A 26,270-nucleotide genomic window follows, 5' to 3' on the forward strand; every position below is an offset into this window, starting at 1 on the left:
AATACATGGTTGTCCTCTTCTGAGGCCATGTCTCGATCGCTATACACTTGAATTCAAATTATTAAATAGGTATAGGAGCATTAGGAAACCACGAAAGCATGACATTCAAAGCTACTATGTATATATACGTGTGTATATTCGAGCCGAAGCCGAAAGCGACCGCTCCCTAACTTTTTCTTTACCGCGAGAACGCTAAAACGACAGATACCTAGTATAACAAGAACCGTGAGCGGGAACCTACATGTGTAAATGCGTAAGTAAGGGTAGACGATATACCCTAGTAGTTCGGTATATAACTGTTTTCCAGTGTAAGGGCTGTGTGTAAATGATGTGAGGGTGGAAAATAGAAAAAAGAGCCCCTTAGTCTGAACCACCATCCTGTTATTCCATTCCGTTCCAACCTTGGGGGTGATACATACAAAAGTCAACGACAGCTGACCGAGATAGGGGTTGGCGTCCTGTGACCCGTCTTCCAACTACTGTTTCCAGCTCCTGCCGTAAATGCAATTCATTTACTGTATTAGCACTTTTATTTATTTCCCTTTTGATAGGGTCTGTCCTTCCATCGTGTTATACCTGAAGTTGTATCTTATGATTTCACGTTATCCGTCTTTCACTCCTTCTCTATAATAGTTCCCTTCTTCATCTCTCCCTTGTTGCAGTCAGCCTCGGTCTAACTACGCAAACCCAAAACCTTGCGCATTCTCAAGTGCCATCGTGAGCCGTTCGCGTAAGACCTCCTTATCTCGATACTCGGGTAACAACAGAGTTCCATAGCATGTATACGCAGTAGGCAGGTGGCCTCCCTCGCCTTCCTCGCCGTTTTTCTGAATTACAAACTGGATATTCGCCATCCCCCCTACTGGGACGCGATCGCTCGCGGTGACGAATTCAAGAAGCTTACGGCGCATGCGATCATCGTATCTCTTAACAATACTCCAGAAGTCGCGTACTGTGCGATGCGACGCATCCCAGCCCACGTACCTCGCCGCGCGCCTTAGCTCACCCACATCGATATCCTGTGTACCCTCTACGATGTTTTGTAGCATCGATGGCGTCAGCAGCTTCAATGACTTCGGATTTAGGCACGTCCGGAACCCGCGTGCGAAGGCAGCGAACTGCGGTGCTACCGAAACATGTGTTAAGTACCGGATGTAGTCGCTAACGTAAGCATTGCGATTATCGCCGGTTACGGGCGGTGCATCGTGCGGGTTGGCTGTAGGTAAGGGAATGAATTCCGGGTGTGTAGAGAATTGAGGCCAGGATGTCCGTCTCGATGAGTCCATCTCTCGAGTGATGGGTTGGTCGAACATAGACGTCGAGAATTCATAGGTAAGGACAAATATATCTTCCACGGAGCCGTCTTTTTCGTTCCATTCAAGAAGATTTGTGAGTCCGTTGGCTAGTACCGGCCACCCATCCGCAATGTGGTGTAGTTCAGTAACCGGTTCGCCGAGAAGCTGGCAATACAATGCTTTTGGAAATGTGATTGGTAGAGTAAGCCCATTGTAAGCAGCCAGTGATATTAGCATGCCCACAAGCTCGAACTTCCACTCGGGTTCCGTAGACCCAGGCTGAAACCAAGTCATCCGCGTTCTCTCATCGATAACGAAGGCACCATAGTCCGGATTTAGAGCTGCAGAAATAGCAAGGCGGAAAAACTCCTGCTGCACACCTCCAGAGTCAAATCCCTCTTCTCCAGAATCTTCTCCAAGATGGACCTTTAAAGGTCTCATCAATTCGCGCTCTTCACGCCGCCAGAGTTGGTCAAAAGCATTCTTAAGAACATTCTTGCGGCTGATGTCCAAGATAAAGTATTTAGAGGCTGGAACCTTTAAGAGGTCTTGCAGGATATTCTTTTGATGTGTCTCCGTGACGAGGCTGTCGGTTTCAATAATTGCTCGGATCCGACTTTGTAACGAGCTAGATTCCTCGTAAGAACGGCTCATGCGAGAAAAGTTGATGGCTCTAAAGTATGACACTAAAGATGTCGGATTGAAAAGGTAAGGATAGTCCAGAAGATGAACCCTCCGCTTGGTAGACGTAAATGACAGCCAAGAAATCGGCATTTGAATGGGGTCAAGACGGTCACCGAAGTACTCGCAACGGAAATGAACATCACCTAAGAGGAGCGACTGGCGTTTCTGGTCTATATGTTTGTTAGCTTGAGAATCATAGATAACAGGGGAATACTAACACATAGCCGCGATTAGGGAGAGGGCTCCACCGAACGGGCCATCTCCAGAAACGTCGGGTTTTCCCTCCCATTCATGTAGCATTACAGCCCTCGCCCAATCTAGGAGTAGGATCGGTATCCTCCTTTCGTGCATACTTCGCTCAGCTTTCGAAAAGTTTATGGCTGATTGTGCCGGAGATTCGAGATGAGAGAGTAATATCTCTACGACGTCTTTTTCATTTTCATCATCTTCCGAGTCCAAGTCAAGTTCGATCAACTCGTCAAAGTGCCGTCGTGTTGGAATGACCCTTAGTAATCTTCTCGCTAATCGAAGAGCCATGTCGTCGGTAAAGGTATCTTCGTATTGCAGACATAAGGACATTGGTTGCCTCGCCACAACACCACCGCCTGCTAGCGACAACCCATGGGCTCTGATGCGAGACATGTCATTGAGTCGTCTCGCGTCGGTTACCAACGGAGCTGCGGCAACCAAAGCATGGAAGCATACAGACATAAGTGACGCAGTCTCTGCATTTGTAAACGACCTTTGCGATCCAGGCCCGGGAAACACCTTCAATATGGGCGATCTCATAGACTGTAGGGTTTTTGGAGGTGCGAAAAGGCCTGCTAAAGCCATCCAGAGGCTATCAAAGACCAAGCTGGGCGCTACCCTTGTCAACCGTAACATGCAATACCACAATGTCTGCGAATCCACCATTCCATTCGAATTGGTAAACGAGTCCAATAGGGCCTGGGGGTCACTTAATACGTGAAATATACTTTGTTCGACAAATAATTTCCATTGTAACTTTAAATCCCGAGGATAAAGTGCTTGCGATTTCCGTTTTCTCTTCCACGACTTAAGCTGGTTAGAGGAGCGTCTTCCAGATCCGCTAATAGTTGGTGGTGTAAAAATATGCCTTTCCAAGGTGGCATCTTCCTGGAGGACATCGCATATGAACTCTATAGCTTGGAGATTTAGGCGTGATAGAGATTGTGGTAGGTAGCTATCTAGTTCAGATGTCGACTCGCCCTCGTCATCAATGGTTTGGCCATCGAGGCTTTCACGGCTTTCGTCTGGCGTATCTATTGACTGCGTGGTTCCTGCGCTGCTCGAAGTTTCTTCTCCACTAACGCCATCCATCTGAGGATAATGTTCATCCACGTTAGAGTGGGGGCTCGAAGGTTCTGAAATTTTTCTTTCTGTTATCGTATGCATATCACTATCCGCTGCTGGAGAGGTAGCTCGTGCTATGGTTGACGGAGGTCGAACGAGTCCTTTCGATCCCTTCTCTGGCTGAGCAGTGTGGATTCCAGGCGAAAGGGGTCCCGTTTCATCTCCAATAGGTTCAACTAAGGGCTCGGAAACAACCTTGGCATGAGTTTTCGAAACAGAAGAAGTGCGAATTCGAGCATTAGAATTCCTTCTCTGATGTGGTGATAGAGCTTGAAAATGAGGGTTGGGCATCGATTGGTGCTCGGGATGTACCCGCTGGTAGAATTCGGACACTTCGCTACTCGGAGACGGCACTGGTATGACGCGTGGGTGGCCATTAGGAATATCTCTTATGTCGGCCTGATTATCTGGTTTGGGTATTAATATGGCAGATGGTGGGCTGGCTTTTCCATTCTGATATTTCGGTCGAGGTGAGATCGTTTGAGAACCTTCTGCATCATCTGCAACATCTGCAACATCTGCAACATCTCCAACCATCTTAGCTTTCTCAGACATCGCTTCCATATTATTGGGTGTTAACCACTCTAGCATCCTGAACGCAACAGTCCCAAAGACATTAGCAGCAAATGAACGGTAATCCTTGCTAACCGATTTTTCAGTGATGTCTATTTCACGAGTCAAGGTAGGTGATGACGACGCCTCAGTCTTAGTAGTATCTTCACCCTCCTTATTGTAGATCTGGTCGCCCCTCCTTCGAATTGCCTGTACCGCAGGCGGATTACTCGGTGATGTTGCCTGTGTCCTCTTGGATGCCACGCGACCTGGGGCCCCTTTAGCAGATTTTGCCATGGACCCCAGGCCGCTATAAGCTGAGCTGCCTTTATCATTGGGAGAAGATGTATATCTCGGACCGAATATTAACGACTTCACAGCATCACTCGGACCGGCCGGGGAGTTAAGGTGGGGACAGAGTCGGCTATCGGCGTCATCTTGACTGGCGAGAAATACGGCTAAGGTCCTTGCGCTCGTAGGATTATATCGGCGGATGGGGGTCTTGCCAGCAAGCCGTTTTCGGCAACTAAAACACGATGCGGTGGTACAGGCGCTGAAGCCACATCCGTAGCGCAGTTGGACGATGAATCTATGGGATATTAGTGAATATGACTAAAAGACATAAGTGAGCTTGGATAACTCCGGAACTTACTTCTCAACTAATAGCTGTAGATCATGGCGGCGGCTGGCGCGGTAGATAGCGTAAACCCTTTTTGGGTTTTCGACATTGATGACAAGGTCTTTTATCTCGGGTGGCGCGTCTGGAGGTAGCCGCGGGAAAGGAACATTTTCCCATAATGCAGCTAAGACATCATCTTCGAGATTATGGTGGCCAGGACCATTGTCCGTTGGCCGATTATCTTCTCGCGTCATGACATATGGTCTAAACGGAACAGCAGCGAAGATCGATTCGCTGTGCGGGGGATTTATCGACGAAATGGTTCACTCGGCTTCGATCACTGATTACAGTGTAGTCATTTATGATTCAATATCGGTTTGGTTGGGTATTAATTGAACAAGAGTGTTGAATCTAGGGAAGAAATAAAATAGGATAGAATAGGAAAAGACGGAATTGGATAAGAAGTTTTGAATGATAATAATCAGAACTGCGATGAGGTTACGCAGTATCAGATTGTACGGTCATCACGAGATCCTCCACATATGAGGCAAATATTCGACAGTCGGGCAACTTGCGCAATGGATGTACGTGAGGAAGTTCGGCACGAAGTAGTTGTAGTTGTGTAGTATCACATAGGTTCGAGCCGCAAAGCAACGGGATCGAATGAGATCTCCAAAGGCTGAGCGCATATGGAGAAGGTACAAGACTAGGACCCGCATACCGCATACCGGACCTATCCCGGTCTTCTGTCTATGTATTTTAGCGTCATGTACACATGTATGTACATACATAAATCTGAAATCGTACTAGTACAACTGGGCAGCGGGTTTAATTACCCCACAGCCCAGCACAATCCAATCAGATCAGATTCTAGAGTTGCATACCAGGTTTTGTCATGTACAATTACCTAGAGGGCATTAATATTTTGAGTTGGGTTCCCGTGTGACTCTTAAAGGGATTTATACTAAACCTGTAATTCTGATCTTAAATGTCGCTGAAAGGCATGTATGTATGTAAATCGATCTTAATCAATCTATCGGTACAAATAATTCGAGATGAATCATATTTATACAGTGAATATTATGTATATAGATACTGGGTACATATCTACCTTGTAACTGCTTACAAACAGGAATTTCATGTCATGGACGAATCAGCGTTGATGCTTATGACTACTATTGAGGCATTGTCGTTTTCCGATCGATTCTTCCGGGTTATGTACCTTCCGGCTAAGCCTCAGTGGTGATTACTTGAGCATGGTTCTAGAACTGACGAAGTGACGTATGTACATACTACATACTGTACAATACAATGTAAAATCTTTAATTTTTTTCGGCAAGGGAAAACAACCCCCACCAAATCGCCACTAGGTATTAGAATTTCGGCGATTACTTCATCCATCTGAATGATTCCTTTCTGCAATTTTTGCACAAGTCCCCCGATAAGTACCTCAAAATTTTAACATAACCTAGAGTATCCTATCGTCCCTCTTTACTAAAATATTTTGGTCTAAAACTGGAGTTGTCCGGGTTCCGTTATCACAACATTCCTGGCGCTAGTGTAATCTAGTTTTCAAGATAATCCAGATAAAGCCTCACAAGCCCCTCCCCCTCATTCATTCACCTCACCAAAAAAAAACAAAAACCTACATAAATTTGACCAACTAGGTTTGACAACTTAGGAATTTCGTCGGTTCGGAGTTTCCGTCGTTAGAATACCCTAAACTTAACAATCTTATATCGACTTCCCCCTCATCATTATTTAACAACAGTCTAAAGTGGTTCACTCTCAATCGTCCGAATCGTCCGGTAGTTTGACCATGGCTACCATCACGGGGAGCCGACCGTCAGGCGGTGCCCTATCTTCAACGCAGGATCCTGCAGCGTCTTCTCATCAGTTCACTTGTAACACATGTCAAGTAGCATTCCGCTTTGCTGACACTCAAAAGGGTCATATGAAAAGCGATTGGCAGTAAGTTATTCTTCTTCCTCGTCTTTGTGTGGTCGCATGCCTAAAAGTTATAAATCTAACGTATATCGTGCTACCTTTTTTTAGTCGATATAACCTCAAACGTCGTGTTGCGACATTACCACCTATCTCGTCCGAGGTGTTCACTGAAAAGGTTATCCAGGCCCGCGCTGAGACTAGTGCCGAAGCAGACCGTGCTGGCTTCCAACAAATTTGTGAAGTCTGCCAACGAACATATTACAGCGAAAATTCTTTCCGAAATCACATTTCGAGCCAGAAGCACAAGGCAAAGGAAGCTGCCGTACAGCGCCGGGGACCTAGTCAAGATGATGCTAGTTCCGTTATGAGTTCTACATTTTCCTTAGAACCTGTAGCCACCGAAAGCAAACAAGTTGATTCTGAAGCTGAAGAGGAATTTAATGAAGTTGTTGAAGGTCTTCAGAAAACTAGCCTTACAGAACGTTCATCTCCGTTAAAGCGACCGTCAAATCCTCATCCATCAGCAGAAGCACATCGCAAGAGAGAACATCCCATTTCAGAAGCAGATGATTTAGCGGACCCTAGTGAGGCCGCTTCCAGCACATCGACGCCGATTCCAAATCTGACGCTCAAGTCATGCTTGTTCTGTAATTACGATTCACCGACCGTCTCCCTAAACGTTGTTCACATGGAGCGCATCCACAGCATGTTCATTCCTGAGAAGCAGTATTTGGTCGATCTTGATGGTCTTATTGGTGCGTTGCAAGAGCGGGTCCATGAATTCCATGAATGCCTGTATTGTGGGAAAGTCAAGAATACGGCAATTGCTATACAGACTCACATGCGAGATAAGGGTCATTGCAAAGTACCTTATACAACCGAGGATGAGCAAGTCGACATTGGTGACTATTATGATTTTCGGGCCACGTATTCGGATGACGAAGACTCCGAAGATGAGATCGAGGATGGTAAACAAAATGGTGGTGCTAAGCTTGGAGCTAGGCGCTCAGCGAAGGCGGTTGGTGAGGACGGAGATGAGGTTATGGAGGACGAAGGTTGGGAGACAGACAGCTCTACTTCGTCATGTAATTCCGAGGAGTTGGGCTCTATTCCGGTCGATCAACATATCCACCAATACGAACGACTCGACAAGAACCCCCATCACACATCCCATGATCCTCGACATCACCATCAGATGGATGGATGGCATTCCCATGCCCACAAGCACCGTGCCATTTTCTACGATGATACCGAGCTACACCTTCCTTCCGGTCGTGCGGTCGGCCACCGATCTTTAGCTAGATATTATCGTCAGAACCTCCACAACTATCCCTCGGCTGCCGAGCGTGCGGAGATGCTTGCTATCGAGGCAGCATCGCCCGAAGATGATGCCATGGACGTTGATGGTGTCAAGAACAGTAACGGCCAAGTTGCTCGGCGCCAGGACCGTGGACGGAATAGCGCTGTTGTAAGCCGGGCGAATGGCGGAACCGGCATGTTAGGAGTGACGGACCAAAAGAAGAAGGAGGTGACCCGTGCCGAGCAACGAGGCCGCAAGCAAGAACACAAGGCAACGAGACAGAAGGAGTGGGCTGTCAACAAGCAGGCAAACCACCAAAAGTATTACAACTACCAGATCTTGTGAAGCCCTTCACAAGATTTTCAGTTCATAGGCATATATCAGGGGCTGAAATATGGCTACGAACAATTGCATGTTGCTTCGATTGCGAATCAAGTTCACGGTACCGAGTTAATCGGCACATGCTTAGGTAGCACGATATGCATTGCTGAATAGAAGAAAAAAAACTCGTTGCCTTAATGGATCTGATTAAAACTCCAAATACCATTACTACAAGTGACTATCTATTGTTATTGACAATGACTAGAACATTAAGCCAGACATGTGTGACGCCGGCCCGAGAAGTGGGAAGAGCCACGACGGCAGGAGCTGGGATGGCATAACCTTAAACTTTTAGGTTCCGGTCAGCTGCGAAAAGGTCTAACTTAATTGGGAGTCTCCAGTCAATTCGACTGACCAACCATTACATTTCGGGGTGCACACTAACCTATGATAACCTTGGGACCTACATACTTCATCTACGCCTCAGCGCCTGCGATATTGGAAGTGCATACTGTACGTCTAAATAGAGTTTGCTCATGTAAGTAGCAAAGATGCAGACACGTGGAAAGAAGTTGATGTAGACTCAACGATCGAACGGATCGAACGGTCATCACTTTTTCTCAGCTCGGCTCCGTCCCGCACGATTGGAACAATGCTGCGCCTCTTATTGGACCGCTTGCCCATCTTGGGCGATGGAGTCCCTGAGAGATCCTTTCAATTAGGATCAACAGCCAGGATCAACTAGCACATGTGTTTACCCGCCTTATTGATAGGTCAATTGATGACAACGCGTAGTCAGCCCGCGATACATAAGAATCCGGCCTTGGTAGCTTCAATCAAGCTTGAGAAACCGTCACTTGGCACTCCAGTTGTTACCATTAGGTAGCAGATCCAAGAGGGAAACAAGATGCAGCTGGTTCCAGCCTTCGTTTCAGCGCTGCTGGTTCAATCCGGTACAGCCGCGGCTGACGATGCGACCTTTGTTACGGCCTCACCCCATGCCGGCTCAGCCGTTTCAGATCTCTACCCTCCAACCGGTAGTATGTACTACCTGCTTACTGTTTAATCGTCGTACAATTGAACCGTATAGACTTGGATAGTCATTGAAGTAGTGCTAACCAAGAAACAAGCCTCTGTCGACTCTGTGCTCTTCCCACCCGAGTCCGAAGTCGGCTTCCCGGGGCCAACGCCAACGGGAGTGCAGCCCGCTGCAATCCAAACCGCGCTATCATACCCAGACAATCGGGGCCCATCGAACCAATTCCCACTAGTGGCACCGCAGCCGCATGGTCACGACAGCACCGAGAGCAAGTTCGATATCACAAAATATTGGGGTAATTTATCACCTTGGTATTCCCTCAACTCTGCCGATTACGGGTTACCAGATACCAGCCCGCTCGCTCCGGAAGGCTGTAGTGTGACCCAAGTCCATTTGCTCTACCGTCATGGCGCAAGATATCCGACCACCGGTGCCGCCCCTGCCCAATTCGCCGACAAGATCGCAAATGCTACTAAGACAGGGTTGGAGGTAAGCGGTGACTTAGCTTTCCTAGCTGACTGGACCTACAAGCTGGGCGGTGAACTTCTCACGCCGTTCGGCAGAAGCCAGGAGTTTCTTCTTGGTATTCAACATCGACAGCTCTATGGTCACCTTCTGAACAACTTCACCGAAGCTGGTACGATTCCCGTTTTCCGGACCGAGTCTCAAGACCGCATGGTTAAGACCACCCACAACTTTGCTGCCGGCTTCTTTGGTGTGCCCGAATACCTAGACCAAGTAAGCATCGAGATTCTCGTCGAAACAGCTGGTGTCAACAACTCAGGCGCCCCGTATGAAGTATGCACCAATTCAAATGTCGCTAGCCGAGGAGGCATTGGAAGTACGATGGCGTCCAAGTTCGCTAAGAATGCATTCAATGCTACTATTGCTCGTCTAAACTCGCAGGTAAGTCGGCACTACACTATGTAATTTTGGAAAAATAGGCGCCAATGTGTTACTAATTGTTCCTCCAGATCTCTGGCGTCAACTTCACATCTACAGATATCCTTGCTATGCTCCAACTTTGCTCGTACGAGACTAACGCACTTGGCTACTCTGCATTCTGTGGACTCTTCAGCCAAGAAGACTTCCTTAACTATGAGTATTGGTTCGATATTGTATGTTGTTTTGTGCCATGACTATTCACAAATGCCTGTGCTTCTGATTAGCTAACCTCTCTTAAGTCATTCTACTACAACAACGGCCCCGGTTCACCCGTTGCTGCTGCCCAGGGGAAGGCCTATCTACAAGAATTCGTTGCCCGCTTCACCGGAGAATATCCTGAGGGATGGTCAGCTCTGAACCAGACATTCGACAACTCGTCCACCTATTTCCCCCTAAACCAGTCTATCTATGCTGATGCCACCCACGAGGTCGTCGTCCTTGATACCCTTACAGCATTCAACCTAACAGCGCTGTTCAAAGGGCCAGCTCTAAGTGCCTCAGGAAACCTCAGGGACAACAGTTTCGTCGCTAGCAAGATTGTTCCATTTGCAACTCACTTCACTGCGCAGGTCCTTGAGTGCCCGGCCTATCAACCAACTAAGCAGATCAGATTCCTCGTGTAGGCTACCCCTCTCCCTCTTTACCTCGATCTTCTATCCACTTACAAGCGCTCTAGAAATGACGCCGTCGTTCCTGTTGCAGATTCCTACGCTGGTTGCCCAGTCGATTCTCATGGTCTCTGCTCGTTCGACAACGTGGTCTCGGTCCTCAAGGATCGTATCGCGGAGATCGACTTCGACTATGACTGCTTCGCGAACTACACGGCCGCCCAAGGCGTTGATTACAACGGTCGAGCCCCTAAGAGCTAGGAATTAGGCTCGCAGGCCCCGAGCCTGCAGGACGAAAGCGGCGGAGTGGTCCTGGCAATGGCGAAAACTTTCATGGCCCTAGGAAGTTTAGTCGTGATAGCATACCGGATTTACTAGGTGAATGGAATATGGATTTCGATATTCTACAAACCTCGGCTTTTGGAAATTTTCTACGACTTCACGATGAATATCCTTGGAATTCGGCAAAGGCTCTTGATGATGTGGCTTTTGGTCCTATTTAATTCGATAATTGAATGATATTATGATATATGTTCAATACGATTTGACCGACGTCTTGAAAGGCTTTTTCGCATTGATTAATATGGACATTCACGAAATACAGTGCACCGGTTCAGATAAAGTCTACCTACTAGTCGCCTACTGGTATTCTAAGGAAACCTTATCAATCTCACTCCTCGAATTACTACATGGATACGAGGTAGTACTTACTTCGTTCTACATTTACTCGCCGACTCAGGTGAGTAAGTAGTTACAAAACACGATTGTTGTTGCTATGATCGCTCTTGAATGCATCCGTGCCCCTTTCCTAGCTTCCGTCATCCGATATTATAGTTTCCCAAACATGAGTCTTAACATGGTTCTGTCAAGAATCCATGTTCTGTGCACGCTTAGCGGAATAGTAAAATTTTATAGTTCCGACTATCAAGAGAGCCTAATTCTGTCTAGGAAATTTCAAAAGGGGCGAGGGTAAAATTATGCGGTGGTCTGTCCTCCGCCCAGTCCTCTGCAATATTGACCGTGAAATTCCGTTTCTTCTGCGATTCCCTACGGCTCTGTCAATGCCCACAGGTAAATGGGACGTGTTGCCAGCAACTTACTCGGGGTAGAAAGAATAGATAATAGCAACGTAAGCCTGATAATCTATCACCGGGAGAACCTGCGACAGCACAGAGGCATTCGGTGGACTGGTAGTCGCATCCAAGATACAGCTCGTAATGTTCGAGGTTATGGGGTCCCCTTCCGCGTTTCCTTCGCAATGGGCCGTGAAAGGGGGGATTCGCGCCGAACCCTCACCGAAGAGTAACCCGGTAACATTAAAGGCTAGCGAAAGTTCAACTCGATAACTTTTTTGAAAAAGGGAAAGTGAACGACTAAAAGATGACACGCCACTCACTGTACCAGCCGGTGACGGGTGCGGTAGGATCACCGTGAGATTTGCCTGCTTGCCAATCAACGATATGCCAAGTGTATGCATCTAGTTGTGGTTCCGCTGGGATTGTTGTCGCTATGGTAAGCGCAGCTAGGACGAGGATGACAACGAACATATCCGCAAAACCCTTAAGCTTTGATGATAATTGAGAATTAAACTGGATTTTCGAATGTGTCACAATCTTCCTACAGGTGTCAGATGTGTGGTTTTTATAATTGCAATTTAGTCCGAACGGAGCTATATTCGGGACCATCGTGTAGGAGGAGTCTAGAACATCTACATGTTTCGTGGCTAAATGCGAAAAGTATCTGGAGGTGCAACGTTACTATATTGAAGGGTGCGATATGGTGCAGAATATAAATCATAGGATCCTATCAATTAATAATAACTAAGACCGATTAGTGGTGTAGAGAAACTTCTATGCATCAAAATATTACATGTATGCAGAATAGGGGTTAGCGAGGGGTGTACTTGTGGCCGAAGTACACGATGGTAGGGCATCTTACGACGATGGAACCGCATTTAACCCTAACTAAGAGACGAAAAGAAACGGAGGTAATACGAATCATTTTTAGTAAGGTGTTGGGTAGCTTAGAAGATTGTTGGATGTTTAATCGAATTCCACCTCATCACAGATCGGTCGACGATGGTCATTAATTGATTGACAACAAAGGAAATCGCTGTATTCTGCAAAACTGCAAAACTATATACCAATTCTACTTAAAACCCTGGTTGAGAACAAAGTCCACGTCATGCTTCGCCGAGGCAGGTATATATAGATACCTCCTACAAAGTCGGTGTCCACCCCTATCGCGAGTTGGGTATCTCCCACATCCCTATGGTCCCTCTAATCCAGTACCAATGCGACCCGGCAAGAAATATACATGAAGTTCTATTCATCAGACCCTGCTCGTTTCTAGAGCATATCCATGGATGTATCAAGCCGTTGTTATGAATGCCTACTAATTGTGTATGTCTACTTGGTGTAAACCAAGATTCGACGCGACTTTCGTAGTACTTTTTTTGTGATTGTTTTAAAACTTTTGACGACAAAGGAAAATTTCGAAGCCGAGAGTGTAAACCAGAAGCCGAAACCATATTAGAGTAGCACGTCGAGAATTATAGGCGCCTGCGACAGCAGCATCACCGTTGTTATGATGTCGTACCGCACGGTGTAAGAGAAAAGAAGAGCTGCTGCGCAGAAGTCGCCAGAGTGTCATAGGCTGGTAACCATGATTATACTTTGAAGCTGGGAGACTTGTAGATAACCTTGCCTGTCCTCGTGTTTATCATATGTTGAACCTTGCCCTTATCGAAGGTCATTTGGATAGGCTTATTCGCGTCCCGCTGATGGTGGTAGACGAGCTTTTGACGCCTGACATCCCGGATGGAATAAAGACGGCCAGGAGGTCCATTCATGTACAACTTCCAGAATTGGGGAGGCTTGGAAGGCGTCTCTTGTGCGGATTCCGGACTGCTGGGTTGCGATTCAAGGGCCTCGATCGACTCTTCGGTGACTTCCGTAGATGATCTAGCATTAGGCGTTCCAGGAGTTCCAGAAAGACGAAGCTTGGAGACCTTGCAGTTTTTTCGGAGCTGTGCCTTGGGCTTGGATGGAGCTTGCTGAACAGACTTGCGCGGGGTCACAGGACGAGAGCGAGAGCGAGGGCTCGGCGTCTGCGTATTGAATGATGCATAGCTTGAGAAGCTACTGTTCAAGGCGTTCTGCGAACGAGTCTGCATTTTGAAAGATGAATGATGGAATAAAGAAATGATGAATTTGATGAAAAGATATGCCGATGTTATGCGGATCAAGAGAACTTGAATACGGGGTGAGAAGAAAAGAAAAGAAGTAGCAGAACAATAGTTGTCGAATGCTTTTCTTTAAGATAAAAAGTTGCTGTATCGGAGATGAGAAGTTGAAAAGTTGGTAATTTTGTGGAAAGTAACGGACAAAGTACTTTAGAATAGGGTTTTGAGGCTTCATACTCGCTTCCCATTTACCAACGCTGCCTAGTTGGCTGATGAGAACTTTAAATCTCCCGGATGACACTCGAGCACTTTCCCTATTTCTTTCCTATCGATATTAATGATAGTCGATTGTAAGTGACCCCCCTTCTCCCCCCCTTAAGCCATATCATGGAAATCGAAAGCTGTTCCTTCTACAGCAAGTATTAAAGTAAACCGAGGTAGAATAGCACGACGCCCAGAGAAATATGTAGACATTTCTTGTTGCTTGTCGATATGGAAGACCTAGTTGGTATTCTTATCACACCTCCCTTTCCTAAATGTAGCAAATATATATACACGAGATACCTAATGAGAAATAGTATTAATAGGATTGTACTAAAGATTATGACTTAAGGCTGCGTATGTGGATGAGGAGTGGGAGTGGGAACCGATTTAGGGCATTCGTACGATACCGTTAACTATTATCTTTCTGGTAGTCCAAACCTAGCTGAGAAGGGACTACTGAAGCTTCTTCCCGTTAAGCAAGAACAAAATAATAGACTTGAACCTACACACTAGGAGCAGTTGACTTGCAGATATTGTTAAGTTTTTAATGCCACAAACGATATTATCTGCAAATATAGGTAAGCTCAGGTCGCTCGAGCGGCGACGTTGATAAAATGTCCTATTCAACAACCCCATTCACCCCTCATACTTTCGCCTACCCGACTCACTAAACAGTATGGATACAAAACAAGTGTTATTCATACAACACCAGGGCCTCGAACCTGATGCTTTTCCACCATTCTGTTTACTTGGTTTCCGCTGGCTTATCTTCGGGTGAGAAGTTCAAGCTGATACTGTTGACACAGTGCCTCTCGTCAGTTGGTGTAGCGTACCCCTCGCCCTTAAAAACGTGGCCCAGGTGGCCACCGCAGTTGGCACAGCATATCTCGGTCCTTGCCATACCCCAAGTATTATCCTCATGCCTTGTGACAGCGCCAGGAATACTATCAAAGTAAGCTGGCCATCCACAGCCAGACTTGAACTTATGGTTTGCCTTGTACAATGGCGTGTTACAACCCGCACATGTATAAACGCCAGCATCAGAAAAGAATTTATCATATTTGCCAGACCCTGGGGCCTCGGTACCCTTTTCCCTGAGAATTCTAAATTGTTCTAGAATAGGTAAATTAATAGATATTCTTGTGTAGAAAAGGAGTAATCCAAACCCCACCTTTAGTGAGAACGGCACGCCACTCATCGCTGGATCTCTGGTCTGGATACGACATGGTGCTAGGTTGGTTTGAACTTGATCCAAATAAACTACCGAAGAATGGTATAATCGACATAGACTTTAACGTCGATGGGTTGCGCGATAGTGATTGTTGAGCTGAAGGACGCACTCTAGCGTAGTAAGAGAAGGAATGGAAAGTACGGAGCAAGTTGGAGAACGGAGGTAATCGCATTACCTCTCTGTTGAAAAGGTGCTGTATGTCTATATATACTATTTTAATTATAACGAATTTACATGAGATGGAATCATGAAAAGATGGAAAGGGGATGATTTGGAATCAACGTTGATTATGCATAAGTATTTAAGGTATTATTGTATCGGACCCTTGAATCTGCTTCTCTTGTCGAGGCAATTGATGTCGTCAGAAATGTCCCACTGCGTCCCGACCCTTGCCACATGAGTATGAACTAACCCATAATGGATTAGTGAGATTTAATATTCCTAAGATAACGGATTAACTTAAACTAGCGACATCCGAACTGATGTATTCTAAAATGTAGCAGTACTTTTCTTCTTCGGAAGGTACAATCGGACGCTTGGACCAGTTACACGTACCGAAAGCCACAGTTTCGTCGAGGCTCATTCAAGATCGAAGTTGGAACTTGGAATTCCATTAACGGTGCCACACGACTAAGATACCGCACTTATCCTTCCACCTTCAATTACATACCCCCTTTCTCACAACGTTGAAACACAATCTCCTATCTACCCTTATTTTTCGCCTTGCCAACGTTGATCAGCTCGACTATATATTCAACGTATACTACTAATTCCTCGCCAGTAGGGATTACATTATGTCTAGACGGCCTCCTAATCCGGCTGCTGAAAGGGCAGCCCAAAACTCGCAGACTATTAAGAGCCTTTTGAAATTAGAAGCCAACAAGATATGCGCCGATTGTAAACGAAACAAACGTATGCTTTCTTGAACATAACCAAACACTTCTTCTTTTGAATTATTTGTAATACTGACTTTTTAAAATAGACCCGCGATGGGCGAGCTGGAACTTGGGCGTCTTTATCTGCATCCGTTGCTCGGGAATCCACCGAGGAATGGGAACCCACATATCGCGAGTTAAGTCTGTCGACCTAGACTCCTGGACCGACGAACAATTACAAAGCATTCTGAGCTGGGGTAATGCGCGCGCCAATAAATATTGGGAATCTAAATTAGCAGCCGGTCACGCCCCTTCCGAAGCCAAGATCGAGAACTTTATTCGAACCAAATATGAGCTGAAACGATGGGTAATGGATGGGCCGATGCCTGATCCTTCCGCCTTAGATGTCGATGGCGATGACGATGTTCCCTTAAGCATCGTGAAGGAGAAGCAAAGTATAGACAGAAAAGAGTCGATTCGGAAGAGTTCCGTTGGCCAACAAAGTGGACCACGAGGTGCGGTCCCTCCACCTCCTCAAGCAGACCTCATTGGCGGTGATGATATTCCTCCTAGAGCGAACACTGCCGGGCCAGCCTCGTCGCAAGTTCCTCCCAAGTCAGCCCCAGCACCGCCAAAGGCAGTAAATCCGAAAGACTCACTTCTGGGCTTGGATTTCTTGGGCGAAACACCAGTAGCCCCCCCGCGCCCAGCAAGCACAAACAATGCAGGCGGTGTGGGCGGCCAGTCGAGACCTGACTTAAAGCAATCTATTCTATCTCTCTATGCTTCGGCCCCGCGACCTCAGCAACCGCCCCAGCAGCCGTCGCATTCATCTACTGGATCATTCGGGGGGTTTGGAGCAATGCAATCCCCACCATTACAGTCCCCGACAATGGGACATCAGCCTCAGAAGTCAACTAGCGGAGGACTCAATGATGCTTTCGCAAGTTTGAGTTTCGGAAATATTTCAGCGCCGAAGAGCCCCCAAACTGATGCCTTCGCGGGGTTAACGACAATGTCTAGTAATCGGTCTACCCCCCAACCCGCAGGTTCATCATTCTCGAGTCTGAGTGGGGGAGGTTTCTTTGACCCCAAGCCGGCTCAACCGGCACCTCAACATAAACCTTCGACAAGTACATCGGATGCTTTTAGTGCATTCAGCGCGCCTGCTGCTGCGCCGAAACCAAAACCAACACAATCTTCCTCGGCGGCCTTGGGCGATCTCTTCGACTGGTCTAACCCTGCTCCTCAACCGGCTGCTGCCAAGCCGATCCCCTCACCAACATCAACGGGTTCCGTATTCAATCTTTCCGCGAATCAACCAAAGCCAGCCCCCACGCCAGCGCCTCTCGCTAATACTACTGCCTCTCTAAATACATCTGCTTTGAATAATTCGGACGTCTGGGGCAATGCCTGGAGTAACCCCGCCCCGGCTCCAGTCCCAGCTTCGAAGAGCCCGCTATCCGTTAAGTCCCCATCGATCAGTGCCGGTAACGACTTCGGCGCCTGGGGTAGCGCCGGAGGATCTTTCGCTAGTCAGAGCCTAGTACCGGGCACAAGTGGAGGGTTTACTCCTGCGCCGAAGGTGGCAGCAGACGAGGAATTCGGTGGGTGGACGAGTAGTACAGGAACTTCCAACAACAATGGATCGAAGTCCGGTGGTGGATTCGGGAATGAGGACCTATTCTCTAACGTTTGGCAGTAATATGCTTGGCTCACTAGATATAGGCCACGAAATTCGATCGGATTGGAGGTTTTGTACAGAATAGGGGTTGAGTCTATGAAAATTGAGTTCCAAGACATAGCTGTGTCTTCTAGCTATAGCCCAGGCAGCCTAGTCAAGCAGATTATCAAGGCTCATGGTCAAATACGAGTCAATATTTAAAATCGGTCCAGATAAATCCATCGGGCTATCAATTGAAACCCATCTATTTCCATATGAACAAGGCTAAATTCATAACGCCTATGCTATGCTGCTATAGGGACTGCTGCATCCGATATCGAATCAGCGAAAGCTCGACTGCTTTGCCCTCTTATATAATAAGGCTGCCACGAATACCATCCAAATACGTGAAGGCACTACCTAGGCAGTACAACCCTTTCCAAAGTATTCATACTTTTATGACCATGTCATGGCAGATCAAGCCTTCCATCCACCCTTCTCACGAATTCTTCTGCCGCTTAAAAGCCCATTTACACGAGACGCCTCGTGCTGTTAGGTACGAATTTGACAGCAAAGTCTTTTGCGACCACCCAAACCACTCACTGGGGCTTCGTCCGTGGTATTCTGTTTTGTTGGTTCGTATATTATTGCGCTAGGAGTCGTCTAGAAAACCCATCTAAGGATGTAGTATATGACTAGGAACGTGCCGATGAGGATGCCCGAGAGTTTTAGGATGGCGACTTTATTCCCCGACGCTGCCATACGACCCAATCGGCCGGCGGACCCTTTTAGCTGCATTGACATGGAAGAGAAGGTATCGGACTACATGAATCAGAATCTTAATTAGCGGATTGTGGAAAGAATAGGCAAGTATTGTCTATGATGTTTCGTACGGTATTGTCAATGACATCTTGCGCTCTCGCATTGTCGTAGATATCAACGGTTACACCACGCAGCGACGACACCTTCGCGGACAGCTCCTCCAGTCGCGCATTATTCTGGCGCTCACGCTCGTAGGCCTCCGACATCTTAGATTTGATGGAATGGTATTCGTTAAGGACTTCGGGGAGGTGGTGGGTATGGTCGGAATCAATTATTCATCTAATTAGTGCAGTTTCAATGCGAACGTGGTGGAATAAAGTTCTTAGATATTCGAAAGGCTGAGTCGGCAACGAATAAGAGATCGATATGTGTTTACTAAGTAGGTAGCTTCCGTCGATGTCACAGCCCGCCGTGGGCGCAGATTGATTGTCGTCTTTGTTTTCCTCAAGCGTATTGTATGCCTTTTACCCAAAATCCGGCTTTAATGGAGAAACACGAGATGTCTCCGTGACAAAAAGGAGGCGGCAAGGAGTGAAGATGACGCAGGGTGTGGCTGGTGAATCATTAGTTCAATTTCGGGTGGCTAGTTCGGTACAATGCTGGACCCGTTGGTTGTATCGGTACTAAGCCTGTACCGCCTATCATTTGCACAGACATCTACCCCAGCTTTATTGATTGGGCAACTGGTGACTTCATCGTCTGTACTTCGTACCTTCAAAGTACACGACTGTGCCGAATAGTACTGGCCTAGGGAGCTTCCAAGGCAGCTACGATCAGTAGGAGCTGCCGTGCTGCCGTGGTTGCCGCCTGCCCCGCCAGAGTGGCAGAGCTATCTCTCAGCTGACGACGCCATAATTCATATTTCGATCATAACCAAATAAATAAAGCCTAGTTGTATATCGCCAACCTTAGTCATTGCTTAACCTTCCCACCTACTTTACCTACGTGAATATTCGACCACAGAAACGGTGCGATCTAGACTCAAGAATTCGGTCAACTTGCCAATTTGTCAATTCCTTCATCATCCCTTACTCACAAGCCTTTATACTTGAACTTGGCGGCCTCCATCCCCGCAATTGGCATTCGCACGTCAAAACGATAATCGGCTTTAGGGAGATTTCTTTACTGTCGCAAACGCTCCAACTCGGCACTTCCGGAACTTAAACATCTTTCGTGCTTAGACATCAACGAACATCACCCATCCTTCAAGATGGGTATCAATAACCCTCTGCCGTCGTCTATGGCGTGTAAGTCTCTAGCTTCCCACAGGCGCAATCCCGCGCGGCCGAGCACCTGCAATTACCTCCGTGCGTTAAAAGCTAATAGCTCACCATCCTAATAGCGGAGTGCAAAAAGTGTGGCAAGATTCTCACCTCGTTTATCGATCCCCGCCAAGCGTTCGGTCCCGACAAAATCATTCCTCCGTCGGTTCTCGCAAACGCAAAAGTAAGTGAACATTCAGCTTGAAGTCTAGAACGAAGCTATTATCAATAGTCATATGTGCAAAAAGCAATATCTTATAGTCAACTAGGGCCTTGCGATTCTTACTGTCATCAAAGCCGGCTTCCTCGGATCTGCGCGTTTCGGTTCCGGTCTCGTCGTCGCTCGTTTAACCGATGGTTCGTGGTCCGCACCGTCTGCTATCTTTACAGCGGGAGGTGGGTTTGGAGGTCAAATAGGTTTCGAATTGACCGACTTCGTTTTCATCCTTAACGACTCGCATGCCGTCAGAACATTCTCACAGCAAGGCTCTATTACACTCGGCGGAAACGTCTCCATAGCAGCGGGACCGGTCGGACGGAATGCTGAAGCCGCGGGTGCCGCGTCCCTAAAGGGCGTGGCTGGCGTCTTCAGCTACAGCAAGACGAAGGGGCTGTTCGCCGGTGTGTCATTAGAAGGCTCGGTAATCGCAGAACGGAGGGATGCGAACGAGAAGCTATACGGCCAACGATGGACGGCAGCAGAGCTACTTACAGGCTCTGTGCGACCACCTCCAGCAGCCGGATCTTTAATGTCTGTCCTGAACTCTAGAATATTTGCGGGCGTGCGTACAGGGACTGTAGAAGACAACATGTACAACGACGTGCCGGTCTACGATGACCAGCATAATGATGTAGCATGGAACAACCAGCGAGGAAGTGTCCAAAGTGAGCCTCAACAACAGCCTGCCGCCCAAAATGAATTCGGCGGACCAAGACGTGCGACTACGTGGCAGGATGATGTGTACGACCGGCCGGCCGCCAGTAACGTCGGTCGATCGAACACGGTAGCAGGATCTCAAGGATATGGTAACGATTACTCATATCGCGATCATCGAGCCTCGGCTCCAGTTGGTGGCTACCAAGAGGAGAAGAAAATAGGACCCGGCAGACCCGCGGCACCGAAGCCGAATTTCGCGAGCAAGCAAGCGTTGATGAAGAAAAATGAAGCTGTTGCGTTATTCAACTTCGAGGCGGACCAGCCAGGTGACTTAGGTTTCAAGAAAGGCGATGTCATCACGGTGTTGAAGAAGACAGATAGCGACAACGATTGGTGGTGAGTACACGATCTCTGAGTCACAAAACTAGTTACGGGCCTAGTGCTAATCTTTATCTCACAGGACTGGTATGGTCGGCTCAAGACACGGCATATTCCCTAGCAATTATGTAAAGATGAATGAATAAAACAGCTGCCTTGCCTTGCTGACAACCTCGGGATGAACTGGGACACGTACGGGCGTACGCGGATCGTGGCGGAGGCGTAGGGGGCAAAGGAGGGATGACAACAGTTACGAGATTGATTGTTTAGGAGATACCTGAAACGCTCTTGAGATATTTAGACTCTTCTTCTCACGCAGGGACTACGATTCGACTTGGTGTATGAGGCGCTTTGTTGATTGACGATGACTTTGACACCGATATGTTTTTTTATCTTTTTTTTTTATGATTGACATAGGTAGTGGTGGCGGATTACTCTGCACAGATAGGTAGCATCTGAAGCGACGATTAAAAATAGAAAATTTCTATTCGGTAATTTTCTTGGAAGTTATGAGAGATACGGGATTGATTGTTAGTTGGGGGTAGTATGTGCCAGATCCAAGATTCCTTCCGTTTTGATGTTGAGAATAGGGGTGTTTACTAGTAAGCGACATCATTCATACGTACCTACATACATATCTACATCAATAAGGGCCCCAAAACGTTATTTCCAATCAATGTATCATCCCGAACTCCTCAGCGCCAAAGAGTTTCAATATCAAGCCAAACGTCTGAGAACACTCTATCCGGATGCAGGAGCTACCGTTGGGACCCGGACTCAGCCTTCCGGGTACCTCGGGGTCCGATGAAGACGGATCCACTTTTACCGGTACCTAGCCGGTCTTCGCCACGCAACAGCGCCCAGATACGGGAGATTAATCTTATTCTACCACTGTTCTAGCCGTTTTGGCCCTGGTTCCTGGGGAGGTAAGTATTGGGTTGGGGGCTTAGAAGGGCTTATGTGAATTATTGGATGTAGCTTATTTTATTTGATTTGAATTTTTTCTTTTCGCCGTTTTTAGGCAGTGATGAAAATAAGACTGGTTTAATCTGCGAGGTGTGCTTGTTGTCTAAACTTGGGTAGGTGCCTGTTAGGTAGCAATTTGGAGCTGGTGAGAACCACGTGGATTTAAGGAGGGGATTGTAGGGAATAGCAATTTGATATCGCGGGTTTGAAAATCGTGTTGGGTTACGGTATGAGTCTTCTTAGGCACCCAAGAAATGAAGATTACATGTAGAATGTATGTGGCACTTGTGGGTCTAGTCACGGCTAAAAATCGCGAGGAACCTTAACTATGGGTGTTATATCAAACCTTCCGATCTCTCAATGCGAGTGCCTAGTTGACATGAGCCTACCTAGGCTTCCACGTTTGTCTGAGTCCTGCTACCTAGACGAATTCAACTTCGTCATCAACTGCCTTTACAAGCTCTCGGCCGAATGAAATTATCGGCCGTTCTACCTACCTAGGTATTCATCTGGCTCGTTTGGGCCACCTACGCAATATGGAATGCTTACCGCCGAACCGTACATATCGGACCACGATATACATCTTACGGCGGAAGGATTCGGCGTCTGATCGTGGAGAGACAGGGGCGCCGTATAGTTAAATTACCGAATATTTAGCGAGTGCTATTCCTATCGTTTGTAAACGACATTAATTATTATTAATGTTTCTTTACATGGCGGGCGATGGGAGCCGCCTACGTCCTCGCTGCCGCGGGATGCTATTTTTGGGGGCGAGGGGCGCTCGTGATTGGCTCTGGCGGAAATTAAGCGCGTATTTGCATGGGGGTCCGCTCGGTCCCCGAGGGAGTATTCATGCCGCCTCATATGTATGTATGTCTTTGTTCATTATTATCTAATACAGAATCTGGGGTTCGGGGCGGTACGGGTATATCTATCTGCATACTACTAGGTATGTATGATGTCCTTACCCGGATCATCCCCCGGTACCTAGGGAGGTGGGTATGCACTGCGAAGCGCGGCGCTTGGTGAAAGATCCCGGGAGGACAAGGACGGGATAGCTACGTCCCGCTCTGGATGCGCTTGTTGAAACGGGGCGGCTCGCGGTGTTTGATTAGAATTTCAAGGGAAGCAAATAGCCGCTGCACGGGAACAAATATGCGAGGCGAGGGAGATGGGATCGCGGCATGGAAATAGGCGATCTGATACGACGGTAGCCGCGCTGTCTGCGTCGCAGTAAGGATCCGGTATCTAGACGCCCCAGCCTCGAAAATACCGCCAGGCCTCCGCTTCCCAAGCGCTACTGCTGCTTTACTAAGCAGAGACGAGATTGCATCGCATCGCATGGTATCCACCTGCATCGTATTGTCTGTGTGTAATGAAAATATGCGTGTTTCAGCGAATTTGGGTACAATTTCTGTTGTTTGAAGCTTGTGACCGAGACTTGGACACACGGACGTAACCAGGTAGCCTATCTGATGAGAGCTTTTGGAGATTTGCTAGTGTGCCCTTCCATTTCGTCGAGACATGCAGTTCAGCCGGGCATTCTGGTGTTGCATCTGCTGGAGTTCCTATTTGCTATTTGCTAAGAACAGAGACAATAATAATAACACAATTGCACGATGAATATGTCGCATGGTTTTTTTTAATAATTGCTACTATCTGCGGTCACCGGACCCAGCAGGTTGGGTGTGTCGGCGTTAGTGGATGATGAGTGCATCGGGCGACGGACAGAGCGGAGCAATCAGATTATGAATGTTAGCAATCGTAACGGCGTAAGAGAGAAACATGCAGTGGCATAGATGCCCCCGTGTGGCTAGGTTAGGACCTTCTACACCACCAGCGACGCGCAACGACGGAGGCATCCCTCAGTTTGGGATATAACGGCCGCAACTGTAGACTATTAGACTAACTATACTATACGCGTAGTAAGAAGGGCCGAGGATATATCAAGTAACGAAGCCCCTCCGTCGCTCCGTCAGCGGGACTCGCGAGACATACAGCAGTAAGCCACATTCTTAGCCCTCCCCCTTTTGGGAAATAGATCGACCATTTCTTCAGCATTGATCGAATTGCGTAAAAGTGTTCGATAAGCCACACTTTTTCGCTTCTCCATTTTTGACGGATAGCTCGACCGAGGCTCTTCACACCCCATGTGCTGCTGAAAGGGTTGTGTTAGAAAACAGGTTCTATTCATGCAGTTCAGCAGGTCGTGTTGGGCTATTTTGCTATTCTTGTTATTCGAGGCATATTCTATTCTGACTATAATCTAAACATCGTAACGTCACGTCTATTGATGGTGTCCTACTCTTGCAACGTGTAAATGTATATGTATGTTTGTTTGTTTTTGGCCTACCTTTTTCTCATTTTGTTCGTGTATGTAATATGTAATATGTATCATGTATGTATGGGTGCGCTGTTCGTTACCCAGAACCTTCGTGAGGCCGAGGCCAAAAGCACGTATACCTAAAGTGGCTGACTATCTGCACCTGCCATTTGGTCTACCGAGAGCCAATGCTTGTCGGAAGAAAATTCAGGGGGGTCTAGAGGTCTAAAGCGTTCAGCCACACGGCATAACTTATAGGCGGCCGCATCCATTGGATGAACCTAGAATGACCTGGACTGTTTCGATTCAAAGAGGTTCTGGCCAATAGCGGAACTTACTTGCTATGAAACCATTCTTTTCGCTGACCTGGATCAGATATGAACAACAAATAGCATGCATGCATACACCATGTATACACCTGCAGGTACCCAACTAGGTTTGAAATTCTATTAGTCCCGTCTGGATGAAGAGATTTTATCTTAGGCATATAGAGGCGGTAATATAGGCGATACGGGAATTATGTATGTATAATGAACGGCGGTGAAGTCTTGGCTATAAACGTTACCCAGACTACTATGTAATCGGCTTAAGTGCGGCGTGTACTATGTAAAGTTCACTCGGTCAAATGCGATGCATTCCTTCTGCTAGATATACTCGAATTGCTTGCTCTATTAAGAAAATGCCATTCTTATTAATACGAAGTTTTTGCGACGTTACAATCAAAAATTTAAAGTTATTGGGGGCTCTCCATTATTGCTACCCTGGCCACGATGGAGGTTATCCAGGGGTCCAGGGATGATGATGAGAGCGATAATGTCATGATAGATGATAATAATTGATCGGGTCTGTGATACTCTGGCACTTTAGCTCAGATCGTTCGCTAGGGCTGGATAAGACAAGGCCAGTTCATTGCATGGCCAACGCCACATAAAGACGTTATGGAATGCGAGGCTTTAGGGAAAAAACGCCCCTCCCCCTCTACCCCTGAGCTAGGGATCGAGCTCGGACAGAAGGGCAATTCCATTCCAGTCAGATTGACGTATGTGATAGTGATGTCAATTCAGATATTGATTTGAAGGGGCGCGGGAGTGAGATCTCGGATAAATCTTGAAACGCCATAACGGCAACAGATTGTTCACATTAGGAAGCACTAGTCATATTGAAGGGGTCTGTATTTCCAGATATGTAAACCTATAAAAATTGCTTCGAGAGTATTGACAAGCATAGGCTTCCTAATAGACAGACAGAGTAACATTTCTACTATGTATCAAAAATGCCAAGGCATTCAGGACGTTGTAGTTCAGATAGGGGGCGTAATGTAGGCGTACGTAGGCGTACGTGGGAGGGGCAGGGGAGGATGGCCAATGATAACAAGACCATCCGCGACAATGACAATGGCTTTGGAATGTTTTCTTCGCCTCATGCGCGGACCTTGCCACAACATAGCAGAGAAACATACCTAACTAATGGTAGTTGGTTCCTTTATTCCGGAAGTGCATCCCTACCAATTAAAGAAGAATTGTATCGTACATCGTGCCGATATGCCTCGCTGCTTGAGGATGCGTCAACGTCTTACCTAGGTAAGATGGTATTAAGCTGTCTGGCTATTTGGCTGTTGAGTTGGTAAGAAGAGTCGGTCAAGATCTGCCAAGACTGGATGGTCCAAACGTACCTTGCAATGAAGAATCGAAAACTGGAGAAGACCTGGGGTGACTAGGTGATCATCTTCATCACCCATGTA

General features: G+C 47.2%; 9 protein-coding genes across 9 annotated transcripts; 4 read left to right on the forward strand and 5 right to left on the reverse strand.

Moving 5' to 3' along the window:
• Nucleotides 1–73: 73 nt before the first annotated feature.
• Nucleotides 74–5,213, reverse strand: GGS22DRAFT_154564 (uncharacterized protein). Its single transcript, XM_047960060.1, has 3 exons — nucleotides 4,558–5,213; nucleotides 2,198–4,494; nucleotides 74–2,149 (listed from the first exon to the last, which is right to left on the reverse strand). The coding sequence occupies exons 1-3, from the start codon at nucleotides 4,776–4,778 to the stop codon at nucleotides 678–680; spliced, it is 3,990 nt and encodes a 1,329-aa protein (XP_047821748.1). The 5' UTR covers nucleotides 4,779–5,213; the 3' UTR covers nucleotides 74–677.
• Nucleotides 5,214–5,865: 652 nt separating this feature from the next.
• GGS22DRAFT_154565 (C2H2 type zinc-finger-domain-containing protein) lies at nucleotides 5,866–8,299 on the forward strand. The gene is made up of 2 exons (XM_047960061.1): nucleotides 5,866–6,495; nucleotides 6,580–8,299. The coding sequence occupies exons 1-2, from the start codon at nucleotides 6,344–6,346 to the stop codon at nucleotides 8,114–8,116; spliced, it is 1,689 nt and encodes a 562-aa protein (XP_047821749.1). The 5' UTR covers nucleotides 5,866–6,343; the 3' UTR covers nucleotides 8,117–8,299.
• Nucleotides 8,300–8,851: 552 nt separating this feature from the next.
• Nucleotides 8,852–11,076, forward strand: GGS22DRAFT_90520 (phosphoglycerate mutase-like protein). Its single transcript, XM_047968385.1, has 5 exons — nucleotides 8,852–9,132; nucleotides 9,223–10,037; nucleotides 10,106–10,249; nucleotides 10,316–10,695; nucleotides 10,753–11,076. The coding sequence occupies exons 1-5, from the start codon at nucleotides 9,000–9,002 to the stop codon at nucleotides 10,943–10,945; spliced, it is 1,665 nt and encodes a 554-aa protein (XP_047821750.1). The 5' UTR covers nucleotides 8,852–8,999; the 3' UTR covers nucleotides 10,946–11,076.
• A 451-nt stretch (nucleotides 11,077–11,527) lies between these two features.
• On the reverse strand, nucleotides 11,528–12,369 carry GGS22DRAFT_197840 (uncharacterized protein; the record flags this gene model as incomplete). The annotated part of the gene is made up of 3 exons (XM_047966044.1): nucleotides 11,528–11,731; nucleotides 11,785–12,007; nucleotides 12,081–12,369. 3 exons carry the CDS (start codon nucleotides 12,367–12,369, stop codon nucleotides 11,629–11,631), a joined length of 615 nt encoding a protein of 204 aa, XP_047821751.1. The 3' UTR covers nucleotides 11,528–11,628.
• Nucleotides 12,370–13,309: 940 nt separating this feature from the next.
• GGS22DRAFT_154576 (uncharacterized protein) lies at nucleotides 13,310–13,623 on the reverse strand. The gene has a single exon (XM_047960062.1). The coding sequence runs from the start codon at nucleotides 13,533–13,535 to the stop codon at nucleotides 13,353–13,355; it is 183 nt and encodes a 60-aa protein (XP_047821752.1). The 5' UTR covers nucleotides 13,536–13,623; the 3' UTR covers nucleotides 13,310–13,352.
• A 1,022-nt stretch (nucleotides 13,624–14,645) lies between these two features.
• Nucleotides 14,646–15,731, reverse strand: GGS22DRAFT_154577 (SelR-domain-containing protein). Its single transcript, XM_047960063.1, has 2 exons — nucleotides 15,304–15,731; nucleotides 14,646–15,245 (listed from the first exon to the last, which is right to left on the reverse strand). Exons 1-2 carry the CDS (start codon nucleotides 15,533–15,535, stop codon nucleotides 14,878–14,880), a joined length of 600 nt encoding a protein of 199 aa, XP_047821753.1. The 5' UTR covers nucleotides 15,536–15,731; the 3' UTR covers nucleotides 14,646–14,877.
• A 37-nt stretch (nucleotides 15,732–15,768) lies between these two features.
• GGS22DRAFT_90545 (ArfGap-domain-containing protein) lies at nucleotides 15,769–18,060 on the forward strand. Its single transcript, XM_047968386.1, has 2 exons — nucleotides 15,769–16,275; nucleotides 16,346–18,060. Exons 1-2 carry the CDS (start codon nucleotides 16,158–16,160, stop codon nucleotides 17,941–17,943), a joined length of 1,716 nt encoding a protein of 571 aa, XP_047821754.1. The 5' UTR covers nucleotides 15,769–16,157; the 3' UTR covers nucleotides 17,944–18,060.
• A 504-nt stretch (nucleotides 18,061–18,564) lies between these two features.
• GGS22DRAFT_185302 (uncharacterized protein) lies at nucleotides 18,565–18,929 on the reverse strand (the record flags this gene model as incomplete). The annotated part of the gene is made up of 2 exons (XM_047964307.1): nucleotides 18,565–18,723; nucleotides 18,795–18,929. The coding sequence occupies 2 exons, from the start codon at nucleotides 18,927–18,929 to the stop codon at nucleotides 18,565–18,567; spliced, it is 294 nt and encodes a 97-aa protein (XP_047821755.1).
• Nucleotides 18,930–19,592: 663 nt separating this feature from the next.
• Nucleotides 19,593–21,735, forward strand: GGS22DRAFT_154581 (DUF500-domain-containing protein). The gene is made up of 4 exons (XM_047960064.1): nucleotides 19,593–19,970; nucleotides 20,066–20,169; nucleotides 20,255–21,258; nucleotides 21,323–21,735. The coding sequence occupies exons 1-4, from the start codon at nucleotides 19,934–19,936 to the stop codon at nucleotides 21,384–21,386; spliced, it is 1,209 nt and encodes a 402-aa protein (XP_047821756.1). The 5' UTR covers nucleotides 19,593–19,933; the 3' UTR covers nucleotides 21,387–21,735.
• Nucleotides 21,736–26,270: the final 4,535 nt, after the last annotated feature.

The sequence above is a fragment of the Annulohypoxylon maeteangense genome, assembly GCF_022496945.1.
Source record: "Annulohypoxylon maeteangense strain CBS 123835 unplaced genomic scaffold GGS22scaffold_3, whole genome shotgun sequence".
In the NCBI taxonomy this organism is placed as follows: Eukaryota; Fungi; Ascomycota; class Sordariomycetes; order Xylariales; family Hypoxylaceae; genus Annulohypoxylon; species Annulohypoxylon maeteangense.

What these genes read in the sequence shown, in the direction of transcription:
- GGS22DRAFT_154564 (XM_047960060.1), bottom strand. Translation starts at nt 4,778, where the DNA reads ATGACGCGAGAAGATAATCGGCCAACGGACAATGGTCCTGGCCACCAT. An exon ending in CTACAGCTATTAGTTGAGAA is followed by an intron (nt 4,495 to 4,557) that starts GTAAGTTCCGGA and finishes AATATCCCATAG; the next exon opens with ATTCATCGTCCAACTGCGCT. An exon ending in CTCCCTAATCGCGGCTATGT is followed by an intron (nt 2,150 to 2,197) that starts GTTAGTATTCCC and finishes ACAAACATATAG; the next exon opens with ACCAGAAACGCCAGTCGCTC.
- GGS22DRAFT_154565 (XM_047960061.1), top strand. Translation starts at nt 6,344, where the DNA reads ATGGCTACCATCACGGGGAGCCGACCGTCAGGCGGTGCCCTATCTTCA. An exon ending in CATATGAAAAGCGATTGGCA is followed by an intron (nt 6,496 to 6,579) that starts GTAAGTTATTCT and finishes ACCTTTTTTTAG; the next exon opens with TCGATATAACCTCAAACGTC.
- GGS22DRAFT_90520 (XM_047968385.1), top strand. Translation starts at nt 9,000, where the DNA reads ATGCAGCTGGTTCCAGCCTTCGTTTCAGCGCTGCTGGTTCAATCCGGT. An exon ending in TCTCTACCCTCCAACCGGTA is followed by an intron (nt 9,133 to 9,222) that starts GTATGTACTACC and finishes CCAAGAAACAAG; the next exon opens with CCTCTGTCGACTCTGTGCTC. An exon ending in ATGAGTATTGGTTCGATATT is followed by an intron (nt 10,250 to 10,315) that starts GTATGTTGTTTT and finishes ACCTCTCTTAAG; the next exon opens with TCATTCTACTACAACAACGG.
- GGS22DRAFT_154576 (XM_047960062.1), bottom strand. Translation starts at nt 13,535, where the DNA reads ATGAATGGACCTCCTGGCCGTCTTTATTCCATCCGGGATGTCAGGCGT.
- GGS22DRAFT_154577 (XM_047960063.1), bottom strand. Translation starts at nt 15,535, where the DNA reads ATGCGATTACCTCCGTTCTCCAACTTGCTCCGTACTTTCCATTCCTTC. An exon ending in GCGTGCCGTTCTCACTAAAG is followed by an intron (nt 15,246 to 15,303) that starts GTGGGGTTTGGA and finishes TACCTATTCTAG; the next exon opens with AACAATTTAGAATTCTCAGG.
- GGS22DRAFT_90545 (XM_047968386.1), top strand. Translation starts at nt 16,158, where the DNA reads ATGTCTAGACGGCCTCCTAATCCGGCTGCTGAAAGGGCAGCCCAAAAC. An exon ending in CGATTGTAAACGAAACAAAC is followed by an intron (nt 16,276 to 16,345) that starts GTATGCTTTCTT and finishes TTTTTAAAATAG; the next exon opens with ACCCGCGATGGGCGAGCTGG.
- GGS22DRAFT_154581 (XM_047960064.1), top strand. Translation starts at nt 19,934, where the DNA reads ATGGGTATCAATAACCCTCTGCCGTCGTCTATGGCGT. An exon ending in TCTGCCGTCGTCTATGGCGT is followed by an intron (nt 19,971 to 20,065) that starts GTAAGTCTCTAG and finishes CCATCCTAATAG; the next exon opens with CGGAGTGCAAAAAGTGTGGC. An exon ending in CGGTTCTCGCAAACGCAAAA is followed by an intron (nt 20,170 to 20,254) that starts GTAAGTGAACAT and finishes ATAGTCAACTAG; the next exon opens with GGCCTTGCGATTCTTACTGT.